Below are 20798 nucleotides of genomic sequence, written 5' to 3'. Positions count from 1 at the left end.
GGAGAGCTGCAGCCTCCCTCCGGCCACCTGCCCTTGGTCGGGAACCTCAATGCCATGGTAGCTGCAGGTCACAGGCCAGCAGACAGCTTAACCTGCCATCGGCTGCAGCTCATGTTAACATACCAGGGACCAGAGAGGGCAAAGCAGCAACCATGTGCTATAGCTTCTGTCGCCCTGGCTCTGTGATACTGTCTCCTTTGGCCGAAGGAGGCATCGGATGGCTAAGGGCTGTGACATCTCAAGTTATTGCAGCTAACCCTGCAGTGGGGAGCTCACCTGCACGCTGCCCTGAAGCCTGCCCCCTCTTTTTCCCTTCCCCTGCCAGCTGCCTGTGGCTGACTGGCTTCAAAAGCAGCCAGGGCTAATGCACTGCTTTGTGCCACCAGAAGATTACTCCACAGCTGAAGCGGCACAATTTGCTAGAAAACAATGATCTGATAAAACCCAGTGTCTCACGCGCGTAGCTGCAGCTCTGCCTCCCAACTCCAGAGCAGCAGCCAGGAAATCTGAGCACAAAGGCAGAAGGGAATGAGGCATGGGAAAGACAATGCCACAGTTGCCTTTTATTGTGGAGGAACGGGCAGGCTGAGCCCGTGAGTTATGTGGAAGCCAAGGGATTCGCATGTATGACAAATGAGCCCTGGCCTCCTCGGACTCAGTTGCACATTATGTTGCCAACTCTCTTTTCCTGCTTGCCTCATTAACCCTTAGGTGGGTATCCCCAAGTCGTCATTTACACAGCACCAAGCTCAGCCAACAGACACTGGAGGGAGAGGTGAGGAGAATCAGAAAGGTCCTTCCCTATCTTGGCATCACTGACCCAGCTCTCTTCCCAGCCCATGCATGCAGCATGAAAGAAAAAATGTGCCTGCTACAAACAGGGGCTTGTGTTCAACTCCCTCCCAGAGAAGTGAGGGCCATTCACAACCCATTTCTATCAACTTTAGTGAGTAGGTGGGCCCCTAAGGCTTCATGTAACCCAATATGTTGCGTTTGTTCATCCCAAACTAATCCAGGATAAGATAGGAAGCAGGCAGGTGCCCAGGCTCCCAGCTGCAGGGCAGCCTGTAACACTAACCCCTCCTTCCAGACTCAGCTGGACCACTGACAGATGGACTCCCCCTTTCCTGAGAAAGGCAACTCCCTGAGCTTTGATAATTTTGGAGTTGTGTTAGCTGATAATATCAACCCTGACCCCAGAAAATCTCTTTACCATTTCTTATCTGAGTCTCACGGATTAGCATGTTCTCTTCTGCCTTCTCCCTACCAAAAAGAAAGAGAAGTGATACAATAAATACAATACTTCACATCACTGAAAACAAGACACTTCTGAGAAGAATGGGGATACAGCAATCACTGCACACAAAAAACATGCAAAAAGCCCATCCATTATATTTATGTACATACAAATACACACTTGTCATAGCTTCATAAAATTTTAAGAAGTGAAGGATGCAGGCTAGAATTTGGCAAGGACAGTATCTCAATTCTCATGGGAAGTATCCCAAAATCTATACTGACTCAAGCAGCCAAGATTTTGGCTTCGAGCACTGCACACTGAAAACACTCTTTATCAGGAGCGTATCCCCTAGCACTGCACAGAGGAACTGCATCAAGTGAGGCAGCTGGAAGAGCGATACCCAGTGTTTCACCAAGCTTGGCATCCATCTCAGTCAGAATTTTCTTTGGAGAGCGATCAAAGCACCTACCAAGCCTGAGCTTGCTTGACTTCAGAGATGCATTGAAATTATGGCTGCATGATATATACATACTTACTGGGGGAACCCCAGAAGCACATTATATTACTAATTGCGAGAAATATCAGAGAGACTTCCCTCTGGGAACACATGCATCCTATGTCTCTTGCAGGAACCACCTTTCCATACCTCAGCAAATTTTCCTCCAGTAGTTTTTTCCGCTTAGGGGGTCGCCCTCGTCTCTTGCCTGTTTTCCCAGGAACATTTGGGGTGTTTGTCTGCCCCCCACACCCCCTGCAAAACAGCAAAACCACCATGAAATATCTACTGAGCACAGGAACCGCGGCTGGCAGGGAGAGAGAAGGGCAGGGAAATTGGAACAGCTGCTAGGAACCAAATCGAAGGAGGGATTATATCAGATGGGGAGGGAGGGGAAAAGACGAGGGCTTCCCCCTTGCTGGGAGCCTGCTCTGGGAGCCGCCGGTGTGGTGCGGGGCAGACAGCGAGGAATGCGGTGGGGCAGGCAGCATCGCTCCGCAGCAGGCTCTCCTGGTGCCACAAAGGCTGCAGGCTGGCTCCGGCACAATGCGCCACGCGGGGCAGCTCACAGTCTGCTTGGCAACTTCGCTCTCACCCCGCACCACCGCGGCCTCTCGTTCCCAGCCGCCCCCGCCGGGACAACAGCAGTCAGGCGGAGTCCCCTCCGGTCGGGCTGGCCTTGCCGCCCCCCTCCCACCATGCCCCTGCTTGGGCACAGGGGCATTTGAGGGGCTGTTACCTGTCTGGAGCCAGCTCTCCGTTGGTTTTCGCCTGCACCGGGTCCTCTTTGTACATCCGTGTGCCGTAGAAGTACCAGTACAGGGCACCGCTGCTGTCCTCGCCCAGCGGCTCCACACGGAGGCTGTCGGCGTCCAAGCCCTGTGCCCACAGGGAGCCCCCCGCCAGACAGTGACAAGTTGAAAAGCGGCCACATTGTCACACAAAACACGATGACACCCCTCCACAAACACCTCCCTCCCTCCCACCATGCCACAACAGCAGTACAGCTGCTCCTCCAGGCCGATCTGGGAAAATGTTACTCCAGGGGGAAGGCAACGTTCGCTCTCCGTCTAAGGAGGGATTGAGATTGGCATCTCTAATTTGAATGGCCTCCCTCGTTTTAACATTTCATCTCTGGTGCTCCTGACAGCGAAGGTCTAATTAGCTCTGGCGACAGTCACGCACAGCCCTGAGAAGCTCCCTCCCCCTCCCCACCACCCTTCCCCCAGCCCCCGGTTCACTTCAGCCCCATCCTTTCATCTCACACCATCCCTCAGCGGCACAGCCCCAGCTCGCCCAGCCCTGCCATCGCAGTTGGAGCATCTCCAAATTCAGTCTTCTTAGGAAGAGTAGCCAACGAAACCAATTTACTTGTATTACAAACACATCCCTGTAGAACAAGAGCCCTGGGAGCAGTCCTGCATGTTTGCCTTGGTTCACCTGCAAGGTAAGGGTTGGGGAACGAGATGGGGAACCCCTTCCCTACAGCACCACCAAGTACCTGGCCTAAAAATTCACTTAACAGTGGCATCCTCTCCCTTCTCAAGAAGATTCCCTAATCTGGCCCAGCTCCTGCAGCCCCATGTTTTCCTCCAACTGCCCAACACACCTTGAGGAGGTCGAAGACATCATCTGCATCGAGCCGGTAGTCGCAGAGGCGGTGCAGGATCTCGACCCGGGTGCGCAGGGGCAGCTCCTGGAAGGTGGACTCCCGCAGCGGGTTGGGTTTCCCTTCCTCCAGCTCCCAGCGGTAGTTGATGATGTCCTCCAGGTAGCTGTGAAACGTCTGGGATCTGACCAAGGAAACAAATGCCCACACACACTCACTGTAGTTTGCCTGGAGCAACTCGAACACATGCACTGCAAAGACAGGTAGTGCTTGAAGGAGAAGCGTGCCCTGCGATGGTTACAGTTAACTGCAGCTCTGTAACTCAGGTTTTCAAGACAGAGCGATCTAGTTGCAACACCATGGGATTTCACATTATACACAGACAGCTTAGCTTGCAGGACTCAATGACTTCCAAGCTGAAAGAACAAGCTAAACATGATCCCACCCCATCCTCTTTCCGTCCCTGCAGGCCCTGCCTTGTGCTAGCACCAACATCGACCCTTTGCTAAACCAGGATGCAACGAAGTGCATGAGTCTGATCCCCTTCTGCCTCTCTCCATCTCATGCAGATACCCTTATCTTCACTTTTCCATTTGCTCCTCACATCTGCCATTGCTAAACCCTGCTCCTCCCTCTCCCTCTTCAATAATTTTCCATGCGCTAGTTCTGTGGTTTGAAACTTCTTGTAGCTGATCTTCTCTGCCACCACCACTTCCTCCCTGCTCCATTACCATATGCTTCCCACACTCCTGTAGCAGCCCCTGTTCCCCTCACCCTTGGTCCCCAAATGTGCTGACATTTTCTGCCCATTCCACCACCTGTGGCTCTGGCAGGACAACTGCACAGTTAATGCACTCGGCTCGGGCCCTGCTACACAACAAGGTTTGCTTCCAACACGAGTGGACCTCCTGAGCAGGGTTCAGCCTACAGGACTCTCTTCTCTCAAGTCTCCCAGGTTATCAAATTGAACATTTGAGCTCTTCAGCACTACCACGAAAATGGTCTCTCTCATTTGCCAGCTGGGCCACATTAAATCCTCTTTTCTTTGCCAGCAGTTCACCACATAACCCAAAGAAACACATATTTCTTACTCTCATCTGACATTGAGGATAAATGTTCCTATCTGACATATATCAAATTGCTGGTGGAGCTTAAGGCTAAAAGAGCTCCTGCCTATATTTTATGGAGAGCTTATTCTGACTGCTGAAAGTTTCAGGGGAGGGTATGAAAAAGGGCTGGGGATATGCGTCCCTAAACATAAAATGTGTCCCTAAACATAAAATTTTATGCCAAGATCTTTCCATATGACTTTGACACCTGAGACTTTCCAGTCTCTTTTAGTCTGCTAGCACTGTGCCCTGAGCACAGAGAAGGGGACCCCCCCCATACCCCAGCCATTCCTGCACACACGGGAAGTCCATATGCCGGCAAGAACACCACTGGGTACACATTCCCACCAGCTCTCAAAAAGGCAGCTCAACTTGATAGGTTTTTGGCACAAACTGATTACTCTATATGATTAATGGAACTGTGCCAGCACTACAGAATTGCATTTGCCTGAGAAATTGCTAACTACTACAAAAGCTATTATTTTTAAACAAAGAGATAGAGGAGCATGATCCAACTGGAAGAAGATCGTCAAAGTCAGTATGAAGTTAGCTATTAGACAGGGGTGTTCACACGTTTGGTAAAGACTGGACTTCCTTTACAAGGACCGTGACTGGACAGTGAGACTGCAAGAACGAGGGAACAGATGCCACATGATTCCTCAAGCCACGTCCACCTGGCAGCGTTTCCCTTCCTCCTCAGATGGAGAGAAGTTGATGTTACCACCCCGCAGATTGCTCCCCACCAACCTGCTTCTTTCTGACGTCAAATGGAAACTTACCTCCCAGAGCTAACTCCTCTCACCGGATGAGTTTTATCACCCCCTGGTTGTATTTAACAACAGATGCTCAAATGTACCTGGATCTAGTGCCTTTTACAGCCTGGAGTTTGTTCTTTTCTGCATGACACGAGCAGATTGTTGGTATTTCCAAGTGTCATTGTTTTGCCCCACTAATATCAGCAATCAAACGCAACTTGAAACAATTCACAGTATTTGGTCAACACAATAAAGACGACTGCTCCGTGAAATGATTTCTGTGCTGTCTCAAGTAATAATTTTAGGGAAAAAATACAGAAACTATACTTTCTCAAATGAAATATTCAATGCACAACACATCTACCTTAAGTCGCTGTGCATTTCCACAGTGACTTCCTCATACCTCAAGACCTAATCCAACTTGCCAATGACTTCAACTTGGCAAAAAAAGTGTGATACTAGATTCTCTGTATAATCTTTTTGTCTTTGGGAGTGCTACTTGATCACAGAGAGCTTAAATACAAAATATTTACTGAAACCATCGCATATATGTATAAAGACACATTTGACTCAAGCTTTCAGAACAGAAACAGTGAGAATATCCTTTCCTGAAAGAAGGCCAACACCCATATTCAGATGCTTAGCCCTTTGTGGAAAGGGTATGTAGTATCTCCAACAGCATCTGAGTTACAGCACCCTGAGCTCATTTTGGCAGATCTGATACAGAGTGTCTGTTTATTTCCAGTAAAACAGACTGCAAAAACAGTTTTCCTAGGATCCTGAAAAACTAGTGGTGACATGGGATGCCAGGAAGAAGCAACAAAGGGAACAGAGCTTTGACCTGTTAGCCTTCTGGCTAAATCTTTTCCCACAAAAAACAGGGGAAAGGTATGCATCAGACATATGCTCTTACCACTTGCATGAGTTCACTGATCTTGCTCTACCATTTCAACTACTCTCAAAGAAAACTGATCCAGGAAGCCCCTCAATTCCAGAAGATCATCTGAAATCTTTGCCCATGTAACTCATTTCCCCTGGGGACAGGCTCTGTTGACTTAACCAATTTGGTTTGAGTTTGACTTTCACATAAGTGGCTAACACTAGAAATTTCCGCCATCCACCCAGTGTCCGATACATTACAAGCTCTGTTCTCAAGAGTACTTTGAGTTCCTACCCCCATCAATTTTCAAAGACTGCTACTGTGCATTTGTCGCTTTGAATAAGGATAGAAATGAGAACCAGAGATGGGAACCAGATGTCTCAAGGCATTCCCAATCACTCTCAATCTTACCCAATTTATATTTTCACTCTTCATGGGGGCTGGCTTCTTTTCTCCAGACAAATGCGGGGTGCTCGTCTTCAACCTCTCTGCCACACCTACGGTTAGTCTCACTTGGCTGGTCTCTATTAAATTTCCCTTTGAAAAGGGTTTCTGAAACAGACCCCCTGGTTTGGAGGAGAAAATCTACAGGAAGCATAGCAATCTGTGAGAACTCTGCCCTTGGGGTTCTTCCCCATACAAAGCAGAAATGCTTGCGACTAATTGTTTAGCATTAGCCATAAAATCTAAAACCAAGAACCAGACAGACAGGGTCCTGGAGCGGAATGACGTGGATGCAGGCTGTCAAATACTATTTTTCAAGCTCTCAAAAAAGACAGTGACACACCTGCATATTTGGCCAGTCCCACAGAGTCTCTGCTGCAGTTGAGAACCTCCAAAAACCTTTTTATAGGCAACAAGAAGGCAGGGAGGAGATCGCTGAGATGAGACAGAGGTCTCTCTTCTCCCAGGGTTCTCAGCATCACTGGGACTTTTAACAAGATTCAACCAACAAAAGCAATGTTAAACAAGCAATATCTTTTCTTTTCTCTGCAAATCACATGGAGGAATGGGTTGGTGCATGCACACGTTCTGTCTCAGGAAACATATCCAAAGGAAAATCAACTCTTCCCTTAAGTAAATTGGAGTTCCTAGAAACTACTTGAGAGACCATGGCCCACAATGACTGTCACTGTTTCTCCCCCTTCTCTCTTCCCCTGCCACACAGCAATAACAATCTTCCACACAGCTCATTAGCAAAGGAAAACTATTAGAGAAATCACCTACAAGAGGTCAGAAGAGTTACTTCAGAACATTCTGTGACTAAAATTTCTTCCTTCCCCCAGAGAGGTATTCTCCCCGTCCCAACTTCACTAGCCTCTCTCTGCACCTTTAATGTTTCAGAAAACAAGGCAAGGTTAACCTCACTTGTCACTGCATCCCCTACTTTGCAGTTGCCACCCAACACACAAAGCAATTTGGATAACTGCAGTGGGGAAGTGGTGGGATGGTAAATATGTATCTATGCAATACATCTGAGTGGATGCAGCTGATTTCTCTCATGAACCCAACATAATTTTCATCCCTGACTGTGAAACCACTGGGCTGTTGTCATAGGTCCCTACCTTTTTTGCAATGATTTTCAAGGGGCTCAAGCTGAATTGTACCTGTAGTTGAAAGTTTTTATCATACATTGTGGACCTCTACACATATAAAGGAAATCTGGGACACAGGGAAGGACACGACCTAGCACATCAGTGTCAAAGGGGAGGAATAACTGCAGACAATCCACAAGAGTACTGGCGAGGCTGCAGCTCAAGTTGCCTGTGATCTTTAGCAGCAGCTGCAAAAAAATCAGGGCATAAAGACGGCAGGAGCAAGGCTAAGGAGGGGCTCCTCCCCAACATGGGTATCAGCGTCCAGAACAGTCGGAGAAATTATACACCCCCCGAGAGCCCAGCGCCGCAGCCCGACCATCTGCCGACCGGCTGCCTCTCCGAAGAGGGAGGTTTCTCTGCGCTCCGGGGAAGGGGAGCTGGGGACTCCTCCCCCCTGGCCGTCCCAGTTCTGCAGCCTGTCTCTGTGGCTTGCCCTGCTCTCGGAGGCACCCTTCCCACCGCACGGGGTTCTGCTGCTCTGGGCCATGTTCTGAAAAGCGAGGCCAGCGCATGGAGCAAGCCCCCGTCCTGGTGCTTACATGCCTCCCCGAGGGCCTCCTTTGGAGGCTGCTGAAAGAGAGTGAAAACCTCACGGGGTTGACGAGATACGTAAGAAAAAATTGTTCGGAGCTTCTGGTGAGCTCTGTTGGGAGAAGACAGCTGCTCGCAGGGACTCCAGCCCCACAGATGCCCTGTAGGGCAAATGCGACGTGAAATTCCTCCTGAGTGAACCCAGTACAGTTAGGGCTACAGCTACGCACATACACACACGCACACTTGCTTGTTTGTTGCTTTTTTTTTTGTTGTTTCAATCCTCATGCTGAAAGGAAGCAAAGTCACTTGTGCTTTTAGTTTTAAAGTCTCCAAAGTACATCAAATCTTGGCTAGGAAACTGTAAACAAAATCAAGCCAAAAAAACAAAAGCAAAAACAAACACTGATTCAGTAAGAGAGTCCCCGTGTCAATCTGCACTTCCCGCAGGCAGGGTGCCACGGCCCAAGTATGGAATTACTGTCACAGCATACTTCCCTACGCGGTCTACTGCTGCCAATTTTGTTACAATTTTGTTACTCCCCCCCCTCACCACTTCAATTAAAAAAGAAAACAAAAAAAGAAAACAAAACTACAAAACAAAAACAAACCAAAAGAAAACCCCACAAAATCCCCGACGCCATGAGAGCAAATATTGGATAAAAAGAAACATTAGGATAAGGAGCTGAAAACACTGGAGACAAAAATCTCTCACCGATGCTCAGATACTGCTGGCACATGCAGATAAGCCTTCTGAAAGTTCAGATGCCATATAATTGCCTGGACCCACTAGCAAGAGTATCTATCATGTTGACAGTGTTTTAAGTTTCGTTTCATTTAATTTACAAAATGCAACGGAAGAGTAAATACTGGAACGCTCTTGAGCTAAACCTGCTGGGAAAATGGCAAGCCTGACCTATGTCTTATCCCAGACAGTGCATTGTTCTGCACTGAGATTAAAACCAAGAACCCTGACCAAACCAGAGGAGGAGAGAGAGCAGAAACAATAATAGGCCACCTCCACCTTCTACCTAAGGTATTTTCAACGTAGTATGTGGGAGGGAAATGGAAAACAAGACTGGGAGAGCTCAACCTTTCTCTGAAAGACTATTTATTTGAACAGGAATAGAATTACTCTTGTAGTTCCCTTTACAGAGTTCACCAGTAAGAAAAATAATAGAGGTGATACATTTATCCTATAAAAGCTTTAAAAGCTAAAAAAGGCTTGGATTCCCTCAGCCACCCAGCATAACCAATGCTTACAAGGGTCTCAGTAATACGTGAAAAAAGACTTATAGGGTATCTAATTCACACTGCACGAGAGAACTGTTTTTGCCTCTGTGATCTCTCTAGTTAAAAGAAACAACAAAAAAATCAAGGTCTCATCAGAACAGACGTTTTATCACAGAATTAATTTTACGGACTGAAGATATTTCACCTTATGGGCTGGCACCTTTTAAGTTCTGAATTGGCAAGAAGGCACCAGCTTGGTGTTGGGAGTCACTCAGGTGTTAATGAGAGCACTAACTGACAGATGGCATTCAGGATATTCCCCCCTCTCCAGTGAAGACAGTTTCTTTGCTACAGTAGAGATTGGGAAAGCTTAATTCTTAACAAGCATACAATGCTTCGGCACAAAGGCAAGCCCACTAGAAGGTAATGGGAAGGATTCAGGGTTTGCTGGGATGACCTCAGTCAAACATCATTAACAGGGTCAGGAGAAGCAAAGCCTATTTCAGAAGAAAAAATAATGTAAGGGCCCCCAAGATCAATCTATCCTGGCTTGTCAGAAAGAGAAAGCTTAGGCTGACCTCAGAAGCAATATGAGTTACTACTACCAGCCTGACCTTGAGCTCTCATGTAACAATGGAGACTTTTTTTTTTTTTTTACTGTATTAATGAGCTTTCTTATCTGAGGTGGGGGAGGAAGGCTTATGGACCGGTTTGTACTTTACCTTCAAACCATTTACCTTACTCAGAAACTAAGTCAGGCATGATGCAGTGGGGAAAGAAGATACTATCTCATCCTTCTGGTAGGGAAAAAAGGGTTGGATAAGGTATATTCCCTATTTCCTTCCAAGCCCTCTGCGTGCAGCTCACTTGGAAGGTGTGCAAGCCAACATAAGGCACGTACTCCTCAGTCCATGGGCCAACTTGTCATCTGGGCAATCAGACTGGCAGAGACTCAAGGACAATAAGCACCTTGAAAGGCCTCTCCTCAAAATGTTTCACCGCAGCAGAGCAAAGTGACCGAGGAGATGGAGTTCCAGGACCCACGACCTCAAGCTTTAACATCCATGTTTCGTTTCCAATCCAACCAGTGGCCTTCTGCATTGCTGGTGGGGACAGACCTCATGAATTCCAGCCAGGGAAGGAGTAACTCGTGGCCCCACCAAACCTGTGGCAGACCTCAGCAAGGTCCAAGCCTGGCAGAACCCCTGGGATAGAGGAAACAAACACCCAGCCTTGCTCTGCTTTTTTCAGCGTCCTCTTGAGTCATGCCTTGAGAAAACCAGCTGACCTACAAGGGGCTGTGAACAAAAGGAGGACAGTTTACATTAATGGGCCCTGAATAAGACCACAAAATAGGAAAAAATAAAATAAATCAAACTGGACTGATCAAACCTCCAGAGTGAAGTTTCTTCTCCTGCAGTCAAAAAGAGAGCAGAGATTGCTGGAGTACGAGGCCATCACAGGCATGTATAGGCTTGCCTCCTCTGCTTACTTTCAGCTAGAGCTAGTTTTCTGAATGCAGACACTGTCCAAACCTCGAGCAATTCTGTGGCTTACCTGTGTGGCCATTCAGGAGCATTGGCAGTGAGGGAGAGGAGAAAAAATATTGAAGAATCGGAGTATGGATTGCACTGAGCTCTAAACACACTGGTCTCTGTCCTCACCTTTGCTGAACATGGGAAGACATTCTTTCTACACTAAAACCACAATTTTGTCTCAAACCACAGTGACAAAAAGTAGCTGGTTAGTAAACACTATGTAGCAGCAGCTCTTCTCTAAAGTAGTCTGGTTTAACCCTGTATTGGGCAGTCTGAAGTATGAGTGATCGGAGGTTTCCACATCACCAAAAGATACAGCTAAACTTTCCACAAAAATACAGGACAGCAGAATAAACTCAGCATGTCCTGTTCCCTGCCACTCACCTGTCCATCTCACAACCTGCTCAAATGCGGCACTGAGACCACCACCATGAACAGGCTGGAGAAATGCCTAGAGGTGACATCACGGTTCTCGTGTAATTTAGGACCTTTCCTCCCACGTAACAACACAAAGCTAGGACAGGAGGTTCTCCAGCAGAAGGGCTGCTTGATCTTAATAAGGATATCTAATTGACGTGGTTGGATGCTATGGAACCCACCGTCTTCCCAGGTGAACTCAAAAGCTATTCATATTCAGGAGAAGAAAGAATATGCTCAGAAAAAAAAAAGCTGTCAGCAGCTATGAGTACTCCAATCCTGCTCCTCATCTTCCTCCATCTTACTCTGAGCAATCTTCCATAGAATAAGCACTGGGGAAGCTGGAAGGGGAGCTGGCAGATATGCCGTATCCCACAGAGAAGCAGAATAGGAACAGCTATGGAGCGAGGCAGTGTCTCCAGGGAGGCTGAGAGAATGGAGAGCTGATGTGGGCTGTCTAGTCTAATAAGGGATCACACCACAGGAGCATGTGCTGGCTTGACAGAAGCAAGTGCAGCCACTTAACCTGGATATGACAGCAGAAGTGGGAGCGTTGCTTTGCTACCCCCTCAAAAAGGGGAGCACAAAGAAAGAAGGAGAAGCCACAAGGTCACCCCAGCTGTTCACCCTCCAGGGAGGTTCCAGGTCTGCATGTACAGACTTCTCCTCACAACCATGACAGGGAAACTGAGCAACCAGGGAAATTTCCAGCTTGGCCTCTTTAGCACTACACTCACCAACACCTGGATTAGATGGAGATGTCCCTTACCTGCTGTGAGACAATGTGCTGCCTTCCATCTCATACAGACCCATTTTCCCCTCGTGTGAGAACCATGAGGCAGTAGGTCCATCCCTCAAAAAAGAAGCCAGATCTAAGAACTGAACTCATCTCACAAGCCAATGCAGCAATAAGGCATGCTCCTCAGCTGTCTACAGTCCATGCTTTTCCTGTGATTCTGCCTTTATCTAGCAGCCACCCTATGCGCAACACAATGGCTGAGAGTGACTTGCTTGTTGTTTTGCTGAGGGGAGACAGAAAAGCAGCAGAGATACTGGAGCTGATATAATGCTGTCCCATATCAGCGAGCTCTGAAATGGCCCTTCCCTTCGGCTGGCAAATGCTGGGACAGGCAGGAGTGCTGAGATAAGTGTCTATTTGATCTTCTCTCCCCCATTCACCCTGGATTTCTCACTGCTTTATGTTCACAAACCGCCAAGGCAGCTAATCAGTGCTCTGTGACCCCTGTTAATTGGGCTGTGAGAGAGAAAGGCAACACCGGCAGGAGAAATCACACATACCTGTTACTTTGAACTGTCCTGCCATTTTCCGTCTCCCTGCTTGCAGAGGCTCCAAGCACCCTCCTGTGAGCCAGGGCTGCTCTATTTTCATTGCCAACCCCAGGAGCAGCAGGAGGGGCCACAAGCATTATGTGTAGTTGTCCTACCTCTAACATCTCAACGTACAGGGAGGCAACAAAGAGGCATGCTCTATCTCCACCCCAGCTCCTCCTTCTAAGTGAGAAGGTGAAAGCAATTTTTGGTGAAGGAAACAATCCAAAGGCATTGACAACTCTTATTCCACCTATGCCAAGTTGCTCCTCACCTATGCCAAGCTGCTCCTCACCTGCATCCTTGTTGCTCACCCTCTCCACACCAAAATATCAGGAAGAAATGACTAGATGCCCAGCATCCATTTCCCTGCCTCAAGAGAACAGCAGCCTATTTGGTCAAGTAAGCCACAGAAAGAAAGCAATTGGTTTGAAGATGTGAAACACTGAAGGACAGATGGGTTGGATTTGCCAATTCCAGTGGATTACACAGCATTTGGAGGATGAGGAAGACATGTATTGCTAACTAGATGCACACTGGCTGTGGGGGGACTGCATTTGAATTTTAAACTATGAGCAAGGGTTGCTTGCACGTTTTTGTTGTTTGGCTAGGGAAGGGAAGAAATACAAATATGAACAACAACAAAACCAGAGCAGCCAGGAACACCCCAAGCAACAACTAAAAGCATATGGTGGCAAAGGAAGAGAAAGTCCTGGGGGCAAAGGGGATGAACAGGAAGATGTGTACACTGCCCAGACAGAGTAAGAGAACATTAACGAGAAAATAAAACGTAATGACTGTTTTTCACTGCCAGCTCAACCTTCCACTCAGACTCAGTGAGTCTCTGCACAGTCTCCACAAAGGGAGAATTTGTGCTCTCAACTTATGCAGGATTTTGGTATAGAGCTATGGACAGAAAGTAGTACTGACCGTAACTGAATACAAAGAGATAATTTGAGACAGTTTTAAAAATATTATTTTTCCTTAATTGTAATGACTGCATAAACATGGTCAAGTGTGATTATGCTATTTTCCACAGGTATTGCTGGGTTTGATTCAGGATGACTATGTTCAACCCAAAGGCATGTCTAAACTCACCTGCCCAGTTTTGCTCGCGTACTAACCCTACATATATTCTGTACCTCGCAGTTGATTCAAGTTTACCTTTAAGATACCACCCTGAAACTATTAGTCAAAAGGTGCAATAACAAGTCAGTTGCGTTCAAGCATGATGATGTACAACCCATGAGAGGAGCAAAGAGAGGTTTAAACTCCAAAAAGGAAATCAACTCTGTAATCAGCCACTAATACGCATTTCCCTACCACCCAAAAATACAGATCTCATTTCCTTGAGATATGGCTGAAATTCTAAAATGTGCATCTGGAAAGTCCTAGGAACCTTCAGAAAACTCCTGGTAAGATGGTCTGTCAGATATCCTGCCTGTCTGAGAGGGAAGAAGACTTGAGTGCCTGCCAAGCAATGAAAGGTTTCTGCTTCTTTATCAGGGTTTGCACTAAGAGCAAAGATCATTCCCGGAAATGAGCACTGGATATTATAAAACAACAGTTGCCAAAAAAAATAAATCTAGTAATTGATAGAGGCAGGATACTAGGCGTTGAATAACATGGGATGCTCACTTTGATGGACAGTCCATCAGTCACAGGGAAGACGACAAGATGCACATCCCCAACAGTGTCTGACGCACTTTACCAGCCTTAAAGAATCAATCTGTTTAGCCAAGGGAGCCCAAGAAAGAGGCAATATCAGTTACTGAAGCTTTACCCAGAAAGGGAGGCAGAGCTGATACTAGAACAGGGGGTTACCATCCCGCATTGTGTTCAAAGTGGAAAAGGACCGAGGAAAGAAGTTATCTCGGCCCAAGCGCCTATAGCAAGTTAATGACAGAATTGAAAATTTCTTTTTATTGTGCCTGAAGGAAGTTTGTTGTTCAGGTGGCATGTAATACTGAGGAATATCCCAAGGGAGATGTCTAAGTGTATGTCATCTCTTACTATGTGAAGACATGGATCTTGGCTGGGAAAGGGGCCAAGATCCAAAATTAAGCAATTAATTCCCCGGTATGCTAGCAAATAGGGTTGGAGAGATGAAGAGAGCCAGAACCCAGTGCTTCCCCACCTGAACAGATCCATCACTGCAGCTAGACTAGTAACATAATTTTTCCCTGACAGTGTGGCAAGATAAAGTAGCAAGAATCTCCTGAGACCCTAAAGTGCAGAGTTTTCTGCCAGGCTCAAAATCAGAATATGAGTAACAGAATGGCAGGAGGAAGAAGAGATGTCCAGAGGCACAGCATCAGCACCAGGATGCATACTGGAGGCACTGGTGCATATACTGGTACTGACGGACAGGAAGGTAATGGTGCTGCAAAATCACGATGACCAATGCTGAGGTTAGTGACACTGGTGCACAAGGCAGAGGTACAGAGTAGGAGAGTGAGCTGAAGAGAGAATGCACTAATCCGTAGGGCACAGCTGGGCTCCTGGTGAAACATTAGATCACCAAAAGAAGATTAAGCAATACTGATGCCAAATTGGAGACTTTACAGGCGCATCAGCAGGCAGTAGGCTTGACAACACTGACAGACTTAATGGTATCAGTAAATTATGTCACTTTTGGATGCAACTGAAAAGCAAAAGAACCTAGGTTCTCCTCAGAGCGCACACACACGAAGCAATAAATCTGAGACACAGCAATTCCCAGGGTCAGTCTTAGAGCGTAAGGAGCAATTCCTAGGCTTTGAAACAAAACTGTCCGACCTGGACATTTTTGAGCACAAAGTAACAAAGGAAGGTATCTTCCTTTTGCAGATACTAGGCCAGATTTTTTTTTTTTTTTTTAAGGGAGTCAGACAAAGGCAGAAAGGTCCCTAAGCAGAGTGAAGTTCTGATCTTGAAAGTCCCTGAAGCAGCAGGTGAGAGAGAAACTCCTCCAGTCTCAGCATGGACGGATGCCTCCCAGCACCCCCCAGGAATTCAGAATGCTGCATTCTTCTCTGTGCAGCTTATCAGACACAGAGGATGGGAATCACTTATAGGCAAAAGTGATGCCACCACCAGGACAGTGTTTGATGCCTGGGGGCTTCTGCATTGCTTCTCTGTCAAGCACCTTGGGCTTTGAATAACAAAACAGTACCTTGAGGGATCAAAAAGAAAAAAGGGAAAGAAAGAACCAGTGTTAGAATCATTTATTAATCAACCCAAGAATTATTTATAGGTTATTAGATACAATAAAAAGGGAGAGAGAAGGATCTGGGTGCTCAAGAGGCAAACAACAAGTACCTTGGAGAAAGCTAGCTCTGTCCATCAGTGTTGGGGTGATGGATAATGCTGGGGTGGAATGGGAGGCCTGGTAAGATGCAGCCTGACAGCTACCACCTTGAAGGGTCCTGCTAAGGCAGGCTTTGACTCATATCCTGGGTGTATAGCCAGAGCATACCAAGCTGACTTGGAAGAGATGCTCAGTCCTTAAGGGAAGGATCTCTGCTGCCACACAGACACAATTACATGTGAGAATTGCTGTTACACAGTCTGCTCTTCTTGCACTGCTTTCACGTGCATGCTTTGACTCTTAAGGCATCAAGTTATTTCCTCCTTTTTGTGTCTTACTGTGTTTGATCTTGACAACCAACCACACGCTGCGTACGCGCAACAACAAGCCACTCCAGAGGTTATGAAGATTAAGCCATAGTAGCTTCTATCTCAGGAGGGATGAACACAGCCTTCCGGATGGTCCGGGATAAAGGAACATAGCTAAAACCCAACTTTCACCTGCTGACTTGATATGACAGCATAGGCTTTGGTCCATTTATGATTTCTCTTCTCCTACCAATTACCTTCACCTGCACCTAACCATGCTTCAGTTCGTGCTTGCTACTTTTTATCTGTATACTTCTTTCTTTCTACAACTGTTATTTGATGGTGACACTCTTTGCAAAGAAATGCAGATCAACTCCTTGGAGCTGATTAACTGAAGACCAACCCAAATACATCTCCTATATTCTGAAAGAGCAAATAAGAATAAGGCTCACTGTGCTCCACATTCAGACTGCAAGAGGATCATTACTTACTATTCATTCCTGGATCCTTGAAGAACAAGTGAAGCCAGCTTAATGCTGCATTGTTTATTCTTAGTGCCCATCAACAGAAAGCATGCTCCCAATTCATAGCCATAAGGAAACACAACAGTACTGCTGCACCATAAGCTCTTCTGATTGTTTAGGGGTTGTAGAGAGGACCTTAGGGTGTTACAGTGATGATGGAGCACTGGGGGGAAGAAGCTGGAGTTACTGTGATGATGACGATGGGGAAATAGGACACATGCGTGTATTATGGCACAAGTCCATAGGAAACAAATCATTATTTGCCTTGCTGCTCATAGAAAAATATGCTTAATGTAGGAGAAAAGTGTCTCTTTTGGGGTAAAATTACCTAGCATGGGGTTGCCTTGTAGCAAAAAAGCTTAACAAATTCATTTCCTAGAACCAGCCAAACAGATTAATGATTTTGGGGGACAATGAGTAACAACAAGCTTTTACAGATAAACAAGTGGGTCCTCAAGAAAACCCGTTCAGGATTTGTTTCAGAATGGGTTTTTCCTCCTCTTTTCTCCAAAGTTTCAGCTACTACACTGCTTGAGCCAGAAGAGAACTGAGTAAGGATGGAAGATAAAATGAGATAAAACTAAAAGCATAGATGACTTGGAACAGAGACTTGATGTGACACATCAAATCACTGTAGCAGCTTCACAGCTAGGCAACACCCATCCCAGCTGCTCATCAAGCTCACTGAGGTTAAAAGCCTTCAAGAAAATCTCAGAACTCCTCCAATATTCAACCTTGGGCTAAAGATTGGTTTCAGAACCTGGCTGAGGTACTGGGAGGTGGTCTGCAAAAACACCTGTGCACAAAGCAAGGGCAAAGGTTTCACATGGAGAAGACTTCCACATTTTGTCCCTCTTTTTCCATTATTCTTTTTGTCTTTTCCCTTCTGCCTAAGCAGCAGTTGTTTTCACATGCTTTCTCAATTTCCTTTTGTCATTGCTTTCTTCCTCTTGTCAAGGGTATTTAGTTTGCAGCATCAAGAACTTAAACATACAGCTGTCCATTTCATATTTCAAACAATGACAGCAGCATGATGACATTGCAGTCTTTAAGACTCTTCACTGACTGTTCTTTATTCATCCTTTTAAGTTTAGCCACATATTCCTTCTAGTCAATGTTCTGCATAACTCCCTCTCCCCAGCTATCCAATCTATTTGTCTCTCATCCATCCATCCACTCTGACAATAACAGAGCTTTCACACACACAACACTGCCTTTTATTCCATTTTCATTCTTTATTCTTCCCCCTACCTATGGAATAGCACTTCCAGAACATGCCACCAACTTTTCTTCAAATTCTTCTTTAAAGATTCATTCTATCCATCTGAGAATCAAAGACATTTACTTAGCTTTATTTATACTTGAACTGTATAATTTTATTCCACTGTGCTACTCATTAATCTCTGAATGACCGTGTTATTTTACTGCTGTAATCTCATCCTTCCTTTCCCAACACCTGCCAGCTGCCTCATTTTCACTTTTTACCCTTTAAAAGGCTCACCTTGCATGGCTTGGCTATTATTATAATAAATATTAATATTAGATTCAAGATGAGCAATGTAGCCACTTCATCTCCCTTGCCCCCTCAAGATATCTCCTGCACTGATGATACTGGGTCGATTCGAGGGGCCATCCACCAATCTCCATGATGTATGCAAGGCAGCACTTGTTAAAAGTCAGACTGTAAATAATGCTGATCTTGTTGATATTCACTTAGCATTCATGAATATGATTCTGAGTTAGTGAGGTGGTTTGTGACTGGGCCATTGAAACAGTTATAATCAAGGTCACTGGCACAAGCGTTGGATCTTAAAACTCTTCCCAAGAGGTATTGCTCCCCAGGTCTGCTGTGATGGAGCTCAGGCTGTCTGCCCCAGATGCTATGGCACTGACTAAGGTGTTGGATCCGGTCAGACTGTCACAGTACCTTAGCTCAGGTATTTCTGCAGCCTGCTTCACCCCAGTATCCATGACATTGAAAATCTGTCACTGGTCTGCCAGCTATCCCAGTTAACCTGCAACGTTATTCCCTACAGCAGATCAATACACAGCAGTTCTTGAAAAGATGCAACTCAGAGTCATGTGCAGAAAGACAACTTCAAGATGTTAACCATTCTATTGAGGGCACTTTTACCAAAACACAAGACCTGAGGTAATCCTCAAAATACCCTTGAAAGACACAGTGCACACAGAATAAAGAACAAGGATGGGCAAAAGTGACAAAGTAGAAGCAGGAAGCGAAATAGTCAGAGCTTTAAACAGTCCTCAAAAACAGGCATTCTGCCTGGACAGGCTGGCAGATTTCAGATTATCCCTTCTCTCTTTCTAATGATCACTCAAATGAGTGATCAGAGAACAAGCATTAGAAAGTAAGCAGAATAGAGGCAGTATTCTGGATTGACAATTCAACAGATAGGGAATACAGTTCTTCAGAGGTCACACTGGGAATATTTCTCAACACCAGAACTAAGGATAGGAGAGAAATAATTAAGTCAAATGGGGGCGGGGAAGGAGTTAAGGAATGTCCTCTTGGTATTTACATTAGAGCAAAACAAACACAAACTACAGGCCAAAGACTGCAAGGTTAGTTTACGGATCCAGAAAGAGCCTAAGGTAGGCACAAAAGAGATGGTCCACTTGGGAAGAAAAAAATCCCAGGGAAGAAATGACAAGAAAAAAAATAATTGAGGTTCCTAAGTAAGCAAATGCCTTCTGTGATGCCACGAAAGTCAATTAGACAGTTTTCAGCTACAGCGATGGGCCAATCTCCTGAGATAAAAGAATCAATGTCTCATGGGGCATAGGCAAGAGAAGAGATTGTTTTGTTCCTCACTTTCTGGCACCTTTGTCCACGTTGAAAAAATAAGAAGTAAAACGTGTTATAACAAAAAGTAATTAAAATGTTTTTTCAAGAGACAACAGCAGCATACAAAACATTTCCCAATGAGAAGTATGATAAAAGTCACTGAAACTTTTTATGCCATCACATTAAAAAATAGCAAAAATACAATAACAGAGCAGTGAAGAATGAGTTTCACCCAAAGACATGCTGAACAGCAGGAGCTTTTCTGGATTATTTTAGTTGAGTGTACACATCCATGTCACACCATCACTTCTTACTTAAAAACAGCTGCAGAAGGCTCCTGCTGTGGCCTTTGCCGTTAGCTGAAGCTCTGATCTTCCTGTCTTGATACAAGTCATCAAGTCGCATTTCCTGCTGGAATTAAAGTGGCAGCCCCTAGGGACTATGCAGCTGCCCAATTTATATCAGAGAGATTCTGAAGCAAGCATGAGTGTTTTTTCAAACTACTTAAAAAAAATTGTGTATAAACCCAAAATTCTATAGAGACTTCTCTCCCTTGTCACTCCCCACTTTCCAGGCAGCTGCATTTTGAAACAATTAAAAGAAAACAGACACTTCAAAGTCTGTGCTTAAGAGCTAGAGGTCTTAAGAGCTAGAGGTTGGAAAAATGTACAGGTAAACTCACTGACATCAAACCAAATTGTGCCTATAGCACAAAACTGAGCAGAGAGATTGTAGAAAAGCTTCAAGGGTATTAGTTATTACATGGTTAGTAGTTAAATGATATGGATGGTATATGAATCCTACGAAGGACATTTAAAAAATAACAAAAGCCGAAGATCATGGCATAAAATTATTTGGATCGGAATGAAGAGAAGAGAGCAAAAGGGAAACTGTTCTGGCCAAGTCCTCTGACCACCCGGTGCCAGACAAGAACAGCCACTGGGTCATCACTAAAGATGCGGGAAACCAGAAATGCAGACTACCATCTTTTAGGTTCTTTACTTCTACAGTGCTTAACACACCAAGAATCGGGTCAACAAAGGGTGCTCCTAGCTGCTATCATTATGATAAGTAACAATTTGGAGAATAACATGTGGCATCTCATTAAGGAATCTCAGTAGTTAAAAGCAGATATC

The 20798-nt window shown here is 45.7% G+C and overlaps 1 protein-coding gene across 1 annotated transcript in view; it reads right to left on the bottom strand.

Annotated features, from left to right (window-relative positions):
- The window catches only part of LOC121072794 (cat eye syndrome critical region protein 2), a 100970-nt gene that overhangs the window by 29069 nt on the left and 51103 nt on the right, over positions 1-20798 (bottom strand). Inside the window, exons 3-6 of the mRNA XM_040562754.1 lie at positions 3346-3529; positions 2476-2615; positions 1887-1991; positions 1214-1263 (exon numbers count right to left, since the gene is read on the bottom strand). Coding sequence (XP_040418688.1) covers positions 1214-1263; positions 1887-1991; positions 2476-2615; positions 3346-3529 — 479 coding nt within the window. The remainder of the gene's footprint in view (positions 1-1213; positions 1264-1886; positions 1992-2475; positions 2616-3345; positions 3530-20798) is intronic.

Source organism: Cygnus olor, chromosome 1 (genome assembly GCF_009769625.2).
Source record: "Cygnus olor isolate bCygOlo1 chromosome 1, bCygOlo1.pri.v2, whole genome shotgun sequence".
In the NCBI taxonomy this organism is placed as follows: domain Eukaryota; kingdom Metazoa; phylum Chordata; class Aves; order Anseriformes; family Anatidae; genus Cygnus; species Cygnus olor.
Note: the sequence above shows the minus strand (reverse complement) of the source record. Positions and strands in the feature narration are given on the sequence as shown.